The sequence below is a fragment of the Mastigoproctus giganteus genome, chromosome 10, assembly GCF_048544385.1.
Source record: "Mastigoproctus giganteus isolate SK-2022 chromosome 10, ASM4854438v1, whole genome shotgun sequence".
In the NCBI taxonomy this organism is placed as follows: domain Eukaryota; kingdom Metazoa; phylum Arthropoda; class Arachnida; order Uropygi; family Thelyphonidae; genus Mastigoproctus; species Mastigoproctus giganteus.
In genome coordinates this window covers 202284986-202299801 of record NC_143584.1, presented here as the reverse complement: position 1 = coordinate 202299801, position 14816 = coordinate 202284986, and the positions used below count along the sequence as shown (strand labels likewise).

The 14816-nt window shown below is 37.6% G+C and overlaps 1 protein-coding gene across 3 annotated transcripts in view; it reads right to left on the bottom strand.

Annotated features, from left to right (window-relative positions):
• Positions 1–14816, bottom strand: part of XNP (ATRX chromatin remodeler XNP) — a 664672-nt gene that overhangs the window by 191835 nt on the left and 458021 nt on the right. For all 3 annotated transcript variants that reach the window (XM_090383634.1, XM_090383636.1, XM_090383635.1), the window contains exon 21: positions 11595–11807. In XM_090383634.1, the coding sequence (XP_090239760.1) occupies positions 11595–11807 (213 nt within the window). The remainder of the gene's footprint in view (positions 1–11594; positions 11808–14816) is intronic.

Here is a 14816-nt window from a genome sequence, read left to right as displayed (position 1 = left end):
AATGGTAGCCGAGCATTCTGGTCTCTTGCCAAAGCTATTGGCCGCAACTTTTGCCCATCTCTGCTCCCACCTCTGTCCAAACCAGATGGTTCTGTTGTCACTTCAGCCAAGGATAAAGGTGACCTGCTAGCATCCCATTTTTCTTCGAGCTCATGTATTAATGATCTTGGTAAAACACCTCCCACCATTCCTAACACGCTCCATTCAATGCCTCCTGTGGTCTTCCGTCAAAAGGATATCAGAAGGATTTTGATGAATCTTGATGCTAAGAAAGCTCCAGGTCCTGATGGTATTTCTCCACTTGTTCTCAAAACCTGTGCTCCTGAACTTACTCCTATTCTTTGCCGCCTTTTTTCACTTTCTTATTCCAAAGGTATTTTTCCTTCTGCTTGGAAATTTGCTCATATCCAGCCAGATCCTAAAAAGGGTGACAAATCCCTCCCATCCAATTATCGTCCCATTGCAATTACTTCTACTCTTTCTAAAGTTGTTTGTTGTTTTTTTTTTTTTTTTTTTATGAGCATTAGCAACTAGGGCCATATTGCTCTAGGAATATGCGGTGGTCATTCCCTGACCTTTCCGCATCCTCCGTATTTGGTGGTGATGGGCTCGAACCCCAGTCTAATCAAGAAGCATGTGCTAGGCACTGCTGCTCCTTCCCACCTGGCTACGGAGACGCGCCCTTTCTAAAGTAATGGAGAAATCAATTAACCATCAACTCTTAAACTACCTAGAAACCTTCCGTCTTATCAACGATCGCCAGTATGGATTCTGTCAGTGTCGATCCACTGGTGATATTCTGGCTTATGTTACCCATTTATGGACTAATTCAATGGAAAGGTTCGGTGAAACACAAGTAGTTGCTCTTGACATCTCAAAGGCTTTTGATCGTGTTTGGCATAAAGGTCTTCTAAACAAGCTTCCATCTTATGGTTTGCAACTGTTTTTAGTAATTGGTTATCCAGTTTTCTCTCTGATCGCTCACTGAAGGTGATGGTAGATGGCTCTCTGTCTTCTAACTTCTCCACTAATGCCGGTGTCCCCCAAGGTTCAGCTCTTTCCCCCACTCTTTTCCTCTTGTATATCAATGACCTTCTTCCACTGACTGGAAATCCTATCCATAGTTTTGCCGATGATAGCACATTGCATTCCACTTTCCATTTTGAGAAACCTTGTCCTGCTCAATCAGCTTCAACTTCTCGAAAATCTGCTACCAATTCCTTAAATGCCGATCTTCAGGTAATTCTCCAGTGGGGCAAAGACAACTTAGTTGATTTCAACCATTCTAAAACTCAGTCTTGTCTTATATCTCGCAAAAAGGATTCTTCTGCTCCTATGCTTATCTTTAGTGACACTCCGATTTCTAGGGAAAATGATATATCTCTTTTGGGGATTACCCTGACTTCTAATCTCTCTTGGCACAAGCACATTACAAATATTGCTTCCTCTGCATCTAAAAAACTTGGTTTTATCTTTCGCTCTTGGCGTTACTTTTCTTCCAAACAGCTGTTCACTCTGTATAAATCCCTAATCCGCCCTGCCATTGAATATTGTTACCACATCTGGGGTGGTGCCCCCAAAACCTCTCTCAGGCTTCTTCATTCCATTCAGAAGAGGGCAGTTATGTTAATTAATGATTCATCTCTAACAGAGTCTCTCCACTCGCTTTCTCATAGACATACTGTTTCTGCTGCATGCCTCTTCTACAGATACTTCCATGGGCCCTGTTCTTCTGAATTGGCTTCTATAATTCCCGCTCTCTCTTTCAAAACAGTCCGAACACGTGCCGCCACCAGCCAACATCCATTTACTGTCCAACTTCAAACCCACAGAACCAACTTTTCATCTTCCTCATTTATTCATTCAACTGCCGTTTTCTGGAACAACCTTCCTTCATACGTATTTCCTGAAAATTACAATCTACAGAAGTTCAAGTCCAATGTCAACAAATATCTTCTTTCGTCTTCTCAACCTCCAACCCAAGCACGGTACTAAGTACTATAGGTTCTAATACCTCTCGTGTTTGGGGTTCTCATAAAAAAAAAAAAGTAAATCCTACATCAGTACACTGTGATCACTGCCTTCTAGTGGTTCCTTTATCTGTAAATTCTTACTTCATGAATAATCACTGCTACTAATCAGATCAAAGGTGTTACTCCCTCTTGTTGCCTCTCTAACATGCTTTTCTAGAAAACAATCATCCAATAAATCCATAAAAGCCTTGCTAGGTGTGCGAGTAACCAACCCACAAGTTCTAGTCTATATCTGGGAAGTTAAAATCCCCCATTATAAGATCAAGTAATTATTATTACTTGAAGCAATCACAATATTAAAGGAGGCTAAAACACACTACATTCGAATCACATTAATACAAAGTTCAAGGGACCTAAATTTTCATGTTTTGTTTTAATGATGTCCCCTAAAAGTGTCAAAATTTTATCTCTCTCTGTTTTTTTTTTTTTTTTTTGCACATACTATGGTTGTTGTGGTTGTTATTTGGTTTTTAGGAGCATTAGCAACTAAGACCATATTGCTCCGGGAATATGCGGTGGTCATTCCCTGACCTTTCCGCATCCTCCATATTTGGTGGCTCACGGACTCGAACCCCGGTCTAATCAAGAAGCATGTGCTACGCACTGTTGCTCCTGCCCACCTGGCTACGGAGGCGCCTGCACATACTATAAAAATAAAAATAAATATTCTATTTATATTATCCGGGATAACCAAATGGTCAGAGAAGTTCGCAAGACAGACAGAATATGAGAAACAGCACCGTATTTAGCAGTCACGGACTTGAACCCCGGTCACTCAAGGCACGTGTACTTATGCACCTGCACGCATTACAACTCGGCTACGAATAATAATAAATAAATAAAAAATTAATTAATATAAATTAATAAAATAAAATTATAAAAATAAAAAATAATAAAAACAAAAGCCTTGTCAAACAATACAGTAATAGGAATAACACACTCTTTAAATATTTTATTTTATTTGTAAGATAAACTAAAAGAAAAGCAATAAACAGAAATGAAAATATTGTACGGTATATATTTTGATGCATAGAATATTTTAGTATTACAGTAAAAAGAATTAATCTTAATATAAAAGGAGACATACAATCCATGAACATTTTGATAAATTAATCTAATTTAAAGAAAGTATCCAAAGTTCTTTGCACAGTTTTTGTCATATATGCATTTTTAACTGCAGAACAGACATAAAATGCAATTGTTGTTTCTTTATCAACAGTTCTGCAGGTCAATGTTCTTTGCACAGTTTTTGTCATATATGCATTTTTAACTGCAGCACAGACATAAAACGCAATTGTTGTTTCTTTATCAACAGTTCTGCAGGCCAACACATTCTCTATTATGCTCAATGCATTTTGGGCATCTTTTTTAGATGGCAGTGTGTGCACTTCTTCACTTTCACTGTCACTGGTAACAAAAACATCATTATTTTTCTTGGTGCTTAGCAGCTCTTCTGGTATTGCATAGCTGTGGTAGAAACTACATCAATTCCTTCACAAAATCTTCAAATCCGCCAACAAAATCCATATGCTCCTTCAAATTCCCCCATTCCTCAATGTTGCTATCACATTTGTCTGCTGGACCATGTTTTTCAATGATATTACCTCCAAAGCCACTCTTTATGAAGCAGTTGATTATTACACTTGATGGAATATTGTCCCAAGCAATAACAAGATTACAGATAGCATCTAACTCTGAATTGCTGCCAAGGATTCTTCCTTAATCTCAGGGGCTCATATCTGGTGAGTATGGGCTTGGCGAACCCAGGGTCCTGAGCTTGCTTGATATCATAATTTTTCTCTTTTTTGGTGACTCCTATACTTCTCTCTCTCTCTCTCTCTCTCTCTCTCTCTCTCTCTCTCTCTCTCTCTCTCTCTCTCTCTCTCTCTCTCTCTCTCTCTCTCTCTCTCTCTCTCTCTCAGGGTAACTGGGGAATTTATTTGGCTGGTGCATTAAGCCACAGGTTGCCTTGCACCATATGGCTAATAATAATAATAATAAGCAGACACTACAATGACCTCCATCAAGATCACATCGATAACACTGCTTCCAATGCATGGCTCACAAGCGAGATTGAAGGATTCATGCTGGCCATCCAAGACCAGGTAATCATCACCAGAAACTATAGAAAATACATCGCAAAGGAGCCCGGAATGCCAGATGACACATGTTCACGATGCCACCTGGCCTCAGAAACGATCCAACACATCAAAGGGGGATGCAGGGTGATCACCCAGACTGAGTACGCTTGTAGACATGATTACATTGCCAGGATAATACATCAGAAGCTAGCGAGGAAATACCCGTTGACCAAAGAAAGTGTACCATACTACAAGTACGAATCCCAGGCATTACTAGAGACTGCAACCCACAAGCTGTACTGGGATCCCACTATAATAACAGATAAGTCCAATCGGCACAACAGACCGGACATAACCCTTGTGGACAAGATGGAAAAGGCTACCTATCTGATTGACAGTGGTGCCCAACACTAGCAATGTCCGGAAAACCCATGAAGAAAAAATTAGGAAGTACATGAACCTGAGACATGAGGTCAAAGAGATGTGGTATATGCAAGAATGGTGCCAAAGACCCTACATAGCAGCCTAGCAGCAATAGGTCTCCCAGAGAACACCTACAAGGAGCTCCAGAAATTTGCAATCCTGAACACTTGTAGGATAGCCAGAGAGTTCCTCAACCAACAGTAACACCAGACATTACAACCCCCCTGTGTACTTGGTAGCAGTACCCGTCACAGAGCGGAATCCCCCAATCAGGGAGAAATAATATAACAACAACAACAATAATAATAATAATAATATATCCACTCTAGGAAAAAAATGTGTTATACAACCTTTTTCTGAGGTCTCCCACCTCCTTTGCCATTCTTGTATTAATTCACTTGGAATCCTTTTTTCTTCTCCAACATCCTCCCTTGTACATAACCTCTCTAAGTCTGGACAGGAACTCGCATTCAAGACTGACTTTCTAATGTTATTTCTTGTACAATACATTAATCTGTAAGCACTATTTGTAAATCAGCTGGTAATTTGCCAGACACCACCTGCAGACATCAGTTGATACCAGTCAACATACTCTTGTAACAGACAAGAGAGCAAATCTCTGTCTGCATTATATATTTTTTAATCATAGAGTTTGTTCTCCTATGAAGCCATGTTATAGATGCATAAGTTATAATAGGAACAAATAGGCAATCGTACAGTAACTTTAGAGCTCAGCACCTTATGTCCAATCAACTCTTATTACTCTTCTTAACTTGGCATAAAGAGTATGCACTTTATCTTTTAAATATTTAGCATGTGGGACAAAGTTTATTTGCTCTCCTATCTTCATTCTCAAGTATTTAACAACAGCATCATATTTTATTGATATTCCAGATGCTCTTACAAGTGGATGCCTATTCATGCTCAAATGACCTTTTAGCAGCATTTGCACTGTTTCAGCTTCTGAGATCTGAAGTCCATTTACTCCAGCCTATTCTAACAAATCACCCAAAATTTGAACTGCATGCTCCTCAATTTGTGACCGTGCACTGCCATATACCAATATCAGCACATCGTCGGCATATGCTATCAGATCAGTCCCAACATAGTGTTGTTTTAAAAACTCATCAAGCACAATACACCAGGCCTGAGGAAAACCTCTACCATTTCTTTCAATTTTTGTATAAGCTGTTCTGACAACAACCTTTCTTTCAAAAAATACTGCTTAAATACTGAAAACATTTTACTTGGACACTCAGTGGTTCTTATTCTGGATAGGATTCCCTCCCACCATAGCCTGTTGAACACAGCAAGAAAATCAACAAATACTCCTAAAACATACCGCCCATCATATTCCTGAGTGTACTTCATCTGGTAAACAGTGTCTTCTGTAGATTTTCCTTTTCTATAATCATATTGGTTTTCAGAAGACATATTTTTCTTTATATACATAATCATGACTCTGTTAATACATAGCCGTTTGTATGTTTCTGCTATTACCGATAACAAAGCAATTGGACAGTATGCTTCAGGCTCACTCGGCATTTTATTTGGACTCTTTATAATCAATCTTAATGGTGCCGTCCTCCAAACCAAGGGAAAGGAACTCTGTTCCAAACATTTATTAAACATATTTATCAATACAATTGGCCTTAATTGAAAGGCTCTCTTCATCACTTTCACCTCAATTAAATCAAGGCCCGGCAATCGGTCGTCCTTGGCCTGTGCAATCGCCTCTGAGACTCTGTTATACAGAAATGGTTGTTTTACATTCCAAGACTGATACGAAGCATTGCTGGCAATGATATTCCACTGTACTTCAGAGTACTTAATTTCTAACTCTGTAAACAGCTTGTCCAGAAGCATGGTAGTGGATTCATGCCAGTTTAAAGTATTTATATTTCTACAACTCACAGTATGATAAACATCATTAAAATTAACTTTATCAGTTATTAATTTAAAAATAGAACTCCATGGGTCTCTCGAACCTCTTTCTTTTACATGCTGCCGCCAAGAGCCTTCCTTAGCCTGACAAATGGCTTTTACATACTCTCTCCTTAACCTCTTATATTTTACTTTATAAACATCACCCATTAGTAAATCACCTACCCGACGATAGCACTGAAACTGTTTTCTAATGTCTCTTACTTTTCTTCTTTGTGTTTTTAAACTATTATTCCAACAATTCCAGGTCTTTTCCTAAATTTTTTCCTCCGCATACTGCACTTGAAGGCAGCATGCAGAATACTTTGCAATTTTTGTACACGTTGAATTTCACTCAATATATCCCAGTTTACATCAACTTGGGTACAAAAGGCCACGTTGAATCTTCCCCAGTTCGTAGTTTTTACTGCAAACCATTTTAACTCTTTATCCTCTCTGCTTCTTAATTCGAAAAGAATTGCTCTATGGTCACTTGTTGAGAAATCTTCCACTACTCTCCAGCTTTCTGTCCTATTATAAATAGCAACTGGACACACAGTTAAATCTATAAAGGACTCCCCATGTGTGGTGGAATACATTGGCTCGTGTCCTTGCACATTCAGTACCTCCAGTCCAGAAGCAGAGAGGAAGTCCTTGAGAATCTCACCTTTCTCATCAGAGTCCACACCACCCCAGAGTGTGGAGTTTGCATTTGAATCGAGAGCTATTATATATCATTTGGTGTTACCAAATGACAAATTCTTTCCAATTGATCCACATATGGCCCCATCTCCTCTGAGGGCAGACAGTACACTGAAACAAAATACACTTACCCATGCTCACCAATTATTTAACAGCATACCAATTCTGTATCCCTAACACCAATTCTGTATCCCTTATCCATATGGCAGCTTTTGTATGTTCTCCTTCTGAGATCTTCCTATAACTCATGGGATATCCCCTTATACTGCCCACAACCTGATAAGGTTCCTGAACCAATGTTACATCAATATTTCTTTGTACCATTTCTTTAAGTTACCTGTGCAGCTATACTTTTTGCTTTTTGTGAATTTATTTGGACAAGAGATAGTTTTTCAGCCATAGTTTATTTTTTGTTTGTACAACTCTAGCGCTCTCTTAAAATCTTGATAATTCCTGTCCACCACAGAATGGTTCATTGGCCTATTTCGTAACTTGCAATTAATACAAGATGGAATCTCACTTTTATATGTACAGTCTTTATAAGAGTGCCCAGCCGTGGCATAGTGTCTATATAAAAGATCTTTTTGACAATATTTTGATATGTGACAATTCAGACATTTATAGCACTGAGTTACAGATAAAATCTAACAATATTTTTATATGCCATCCAAAAGGCATATAATCGATTTTTTTTCTTAATTTCATCCCATACCTTCGACCTGACCTCCAGCACCCAATTCATCATTTCTGAATTCTTAGACTTATTTATAGATACAACTTCAATATTTTCATTAAACTGTGTCTTGGATATATCATATTCCTTACAGTTTTTAAACCATAACTGGTCTAGAAATTCTATTTGCTCAATTTCCTTTTCCACATCAAAAGTAACAATTCTAGGATATATCATTCTTCATATGCTAAATTTAAGCCCAACCTGTCGAATTTGTGAACAACCCCTGATCTTGTTTATGTCATCATCTCCCTCTGCCTCCACTAGAACACCACCACAATTTCTAATAGTCCTAATGTTCTTCACTTTAACATTCTTTAGTAATGGTCTCATTTCTTTTAATACAGTTCTTTTTACTTCTTCACTGGTTTTAAACTTTTCGCCTACAGACTTGATCAAGACAACTTTTGAACCCTTTTTCTTCTCCTTTGGCCTTACTTTCACTAAATTGGCATAAGAAACTACATCCCGAGTTTTTTCTTGTAATCTTTCTTTCAACAATAGATTTTCCATATACACAAATTGTTTTAATTTCCAACACATCCCATAATTCAAGGATTATCTGCATCACAGCAACTGTAATTTTGCTATGCATATCAAATAAATACGCCTTCAGCCTACTTCTTATTTCCTTTACATGTTCAAATTCTTGAAATTTTTTTTTTTTTTTTTTTTACTGTGGTCCATTCTTTTTCTTTTTATTGATCCATCTGAACTTCTACTATCAGACCGATCTTTCTTAGCACTATTTCCAGCTCCCAACTTCCGCTTCTTTGATTTACAGTTTCATGAGCTCTCTGACAGGCCAGAGAGAGAGAGAGAGAGAGAGAGAGAGAGAGAGAGAGAGAGAGAGAGATGATGATCCAAGACCTTGAGGGGAAGTTCTTTGCAAAGTTCTTCCTGAGAAAACCTCTATCTCAGTTAAGTTCTGTACCTCTGACAATATCTCCCTATAATTTCTTCCCGTTCATCATCAGCAACATCTGAGGTCGCTTCTTGTAGCTCCTCTTCACTTATTGTTTCTTCAGATTCAGTACTTTTTCCCCATCTTCATATACAATATATAATAAAACAATAAATACTATGTACAACTAAAAGTTGTATCTCAAAACAATAAGAAACAAACAACTATTTTAAAATTTACAATTTCAAATTCAAGGATCAAGAGCCTGCAGAGAGTACTTCGAATGGAAACTAAAATGCTTCCAAAATATATTTGAAACCACTAAAACCTCCCTCACCCAAGTTTAACAGATGAGGGTCCCACAAGCCAAAAACTCAAGGGCACAGAAATAGGGTTAACAAAGAAATCTCTGCTCCCACTACTTCTCAATACCCATTTAGCCAGCCAAACCCCTGACCGCCTGCCCCAGACTTTGAGAAAGTAGGACAGTTAACCTTAACAGCTGATTAGTACAACTCGTGTAATAAAATTTGTAAGTGAAATAGAAATTTCAAACATTTGTAAACAACCACAAAATTAAGATTCTCCAATCACTCACTTTATCAGCACTTCTTCATATTAGCCCCTGGGGCTCACTGGTTAGGGATTATTTAGAGCATCAAGCCGTAGTGGTGCATTGATTCATAAAGTTCTAGATATGATCTGTTTTTTTATTTTTTATAGCAAATTATGCCAGTATAAATATGAGCTCACAGGCTGAAACATGCATTGTGTAAGGCAAAAAAACCCAGAATAACCCATGGCAGAAACCCTACTTTCTCCGCCTCAGAGCAGCTTCTCTAACTGAAAAGGCCTTTATGAATTCCATTAGAGCCAGAAAGGATTTGAATCCAGACTTCTCCAAACATGTGACATGGTGAACCTGCTACACTGTCATGAGGCAACATGAATTTCAGCACATTTCTAATTAGAGAAAATATGATTTATTTTTCTTGTATCAAATTACATGTTGCAGTTTATTTTTTGTAATTAAGTAGGTGAAGATTATAAGGTTTGATTAACCACTTCATACATGCTGGACATCTAAAATCAGAATAAAATTATCATTCATTATATTTTATTACTGTGGATATAATTTTAACTGTTCTGATATGCTTGTTATTTTATTATTATTCTAATATTATTTTTTTTTTTCACTTAATACAACTTTGGAATGAAGCTTATAAGGAAGCTATGGGAAGATGTTAGAGAAGAAAAGAAAAGGATTCAAAGTGAATTAATACAAATATGGAAAAGAGGCGGGAGACCTCAGAAAAAGGTAGTGTAATTCACATGTTTTTGCCTAGAGTGGATATATTATTATTATAATTCAAATGTTGCGGTTAACTAATTTCTCAGTAACTCTTCCAATCTTCAATTGTTTCGGAGAACTGCATTGTTATTAATAGTATTATTATTATTATCCTTTGTCAGCTGCTGAATTTGTTTACAGTTTCATGTTTTTTAAACTTATAACTATTAAAAGACCCCACCCCAAATCATGTTTTCTAAATGGTTTTCATTTTATAACTTAATAATTCTAATATGCTTATTATGGTAAAGTCATAGTATATACACAAACTTTATTAAGACACGAGTTATATAAATTTACATCAACTGCCCTCGACAATAAGTTACAAATTCCTTGGCAGCTGCAAGTTTAAAAAAAGTTGTTAAGACATTATGTGGCAGGAGAATCTGGACAATAACGATGAAAATACTTGAAATTATGATAATGGTGTAGTGTGTGTGTGGTATTAACTATTATCTGTTGAAAATTACAGTCTACAGTAAGCCACTCAAGAGTGAAAAAAAAAAAAAAAAAAATTAAAAAGTCATTAAGGCATTTCAAAGTTCATTAAAACTACATCGCGTGCGCGCACGCACGCACGCACGCACGCACGCACACACACACGCGCGCACACACAAGTTATTTCAAAAGAAATCATACTTCAAAAATCATGCGGTACCCAAATGTTATAAACACTACAGTGCCACACACGCAACCACAGCTCATTATGCTCCAGTCAAAGTTTTTTACTACCTGGCTACACAAGATAAATAATATAAAATATAGAGGGGCTAACAATCACATTTTTTAAATCTCAACCTACAGGAAATTCTTTTATTAGCTGGTATGATTTTCCATCAAAAAATACAGCTAATGATAATTTTTCATATCATATGACAGAATCTTAAGAATGTTTATTTAAAAAATATATTTAAAAAGATATTTATTTTTCTGATAACACTGTCAATGGGCATGTTTTGATTTAGGTAAAATTAAACTCTAGTAATGGATACGTCACTGCATTCTTAAAAAAAAAAGTATGGTTTCTAATGTTAATTTAGTTGTAGTTTCCACAATTTCAAATTACCCCTTTCTTTTCTAAAGTAAACCACCACCTTAGGGTCCTGAGCTGGATATCATCATTCTTCTCTTTCTTGGTGATTCCTTTCTACTTTTCTCTCTCTCTCTCTCTCTCTCTCTCAGGGTAACTCGGGAATTTTTTTTCGGCTGGCGCAGTATAAGCCTCAGGCTTCCTTGCACCATATGGCTAAAAAAAATAATAATCCCCCACACATTTTTCCTTCCAAGGTTTGGAATCTAGTAATAAAGTATGCGCAGAAAATATTTGATGACGCGTTCGATATATAAAAAAATCTTCAGAAGTCAAGCATGAAGGTAACCTCAAAATTTGTGTTTCAACATAAAACTGTTCATTCCCAGAAAAAACAGAGGAAAGGAAATATACCTGTGATTTTCTGGATTATTAAAAATATCAATCCAGCACTTCCGAAGATCAACACTTGTGGATCCATCTAGACGGAAATAATCAATCCCAGAATCCCAATTGTTAAAGACATCTGATTCAACATTCTCTGGCTTTGTCTGATTTTTCTCATCTATATATGCAAGAAAATCCTCTATGAGATCCAAGGTCAACAGACTTTGGCTGAACAGTAAGCTGTAATAAAATAAAATAAATGTGAAAATGTACTATTTTAAAATGCAGCCTTAAGGACTTTCAATGAAGATTAGAAATAAAAACAATTTGCATTAAGTTGGTTTTTTCAGAAAAAATATTATAATCTGAATCACCATATTGAAAAATTATAATAGTATTTAGTACAGGAAAAACAAAGAAAATAGCAAACTTCTTATACCACTTATGTAGTTAATTTTAAAAAGTCAGTTAACTGTTAACTATAAAACCATGACACATTTCATTTTTGTAAATAAATTTTAAAAAAAATACTTACAAGTTAGTCTACTTTTTAGTATTAGTAGTGTCAAATGACAAGCTTATACAACATCAGAAAAAAAAAACACAAGCTTTCCATTTCATCTATTAGTCCTCTCCAATATTTTTTGTTTAGTTCTTTGAATTTATTCAAGCTATCCACTTCCACAACAACAACAACAGTTGGAAATTTGTTCCAGAATTTGTTCGTGGCCTAACCATTGCAAGGCAAATTCCCATACATCTGTATGAATTTATTTTGAATTTATGTCGCCTCGTGTGTAGTCTGAGCAAGAAGTACCCCATCAGCACTGAGCTTGCTCAATCCAATTAAAGCCTTACACACGTCAATCAGATCACCTCACAGATACTTAGTCTCCAGATGGAAAAATTTGCAGAACTGAATCCTTTCTTGGTAAGACCACCCCTTCCCTCAACAATCTGGTTGCCCTTCTCTGTAACCTTTCCAGGAGCTCTACGTTCTTCCTAAAACGAGGCCTCCAGACTTGGATGCTTGTTTGTTATTTGGTTTTTAGGAGCATTAGCAACTAAAGCCATATTGCTCCGGGATATGTGGTGGTCATTTCCTGACCTTTCCGCATTCTCCGTATTTGGTGGTGATGGGCTCGAACCCCGGTCTAATCAAGACGTGTGTGCTACGCACTGCTGCTCCTTCCCACCTGGCTACAGAGGAACAATTTGGATGCAGTACTCGAGGCGTGGCCTAACCATTGCCTTCAACAATGGGATAATAACTTCCTTATCCCTGCTAGAAAAGTTCCTGTATGTCACAGACAAAATGCCATGAGCTGTCCTAGCAGCCTGCCTTTCTCAGTGCTTCATATCTTACTACTACTCATTTACCCCCAGGTCTTTTTCACTTTCCTGAGTGTATTACCACACAGTTGGTACATTACTGTGGGATCACTGTTACTCATATACAGTCAATGTTAAATCTCAACTGCCATTTCTCAGTCCATCTGCTTAATTTTTCTAGCTCTCATTGCAGTAGCATACTGTCATTAACCACCCTGCCAACCTTTGTATCATATGCAAACTTAGACATTAAGCCTGATATTATCTCATCAATACCATTAATAAATACAGAAAACTACAGTGGGCCCAATGGACCCTGGGGGACTCCACTAATAACATTAGTCCACTAAGAGCAGTGTCTATTGATAACTACTGTTTTGTCCCACTCAACCATCCCTTTTATCCATAGCAGTAACCTGCTCTTAATGACACACCCACACTGTTGTAATTTGTACAGCAGTATTTTTATGTGCAACTGAAAAACTGTTGAAACAGTTTTTCACTGTTGAAAGCTTTCCTGAAATCCAAGTATATGATATCAAAATTATTTTTTGCATCCAGTTCCTTTGTAACTACATCATTAGCATTAGCATTAGTAGAGGCATTTGATGCAGGAAAGCAAGCTTATGCAGCATCAGCCAAAAAAAAAAAAAAAAAAACCCACTTCCACTTCACCCCTCTGTTCGTTTAAAATACCTGTCCAGCTGAGCCTTAAACTTATTTAGGCTATCAACCTCCACCACAAGGGATGGAAGTCTGTTCCACCAACCAACCACCCGCTGGCTAAAGGCAAATTTCCATACGTCTATCCTACATCTGTCTTTCCTCAATTTGAATTTATGCCCTCTCAGGTGATTTTTCTGAGCTAGAGGAAGAATCCCATCAGCATTGAGCATGCTTAAACCATTCAAGGCTTTATACAGCTCTATCAGATCACCTCGCTGGTGCTAGTCTCCAGACACTGTAATTTGCAAGACTTAAGCCTTTCTTCGTAAGAGCACCCCTTTGTTCCATTCACTAATCTTGTTGCCCTTCTCTGTACTCGTTCCAGCAGCTCTACATCCTTCTTGAAATGAGGCCTCCAGACCTGTATACAGTACTCTAGGTGTGGCCTGACCATCGCCTTATACAATGGAATAATCACCTCCTTATCCCTGCTGGAAAAATTCCTGTATATCATTGACAATACTCCATGAGCTACTCTTGCAGCCCGTCTGTACTGCTCACAGAACTTCATATCTGCCTGCACAACCACCCCCAAGTCCCTTTCATTCTCTACCACTGTCAGTGTAGTACCACAGAGTTGATACGTTGCTCTGGGGTTGCTGTTTCCCATGTGTAGTACTTTACATTTGTCAATGTTAAACTTCATTTGCCACCTCTCAGCCCATCTGCTCAACCTTTCCAGATCCTGTTGCAGCAGCATAGTGTCAGTAGTGTCCTTGACAACCCTGCCAACCTTTGTATCGTCTGCAAACTTGGACATTAAGACCGATATACCATCATCAATATCATTTATAAATACAGAAAACAATAATGGACCCAACACTGAGCCCTGAGGGACTCCACTAATAACATCAGTCCACGATGAGCAGTGTCCATTGATTACCACTCTCTGTCTTCTCCCCCTCAACCACCCCTTTATCCATAGCAGCAATTTGCCTCCAATGTCACACTGCTCCAATTTGTGTAGCAGTCTTCCATGTGCAACAGTATCAAAAGCCTTTCTAAGATCCAAGTATATAATATCAAAGTTATTCCCTGCATCCAGTTCTTTTGTGACTGCATCATAGTATCCAATCAAGTTGGTCAGGCAAGACTTCCCCTTAACAAAACCATGCTGTGTCTGAGCTATAACTGAAGTCTTGTCTAAATGATCCTGCAGTGCTTCTTTAACCAGTGCCTCCATTAATTTTC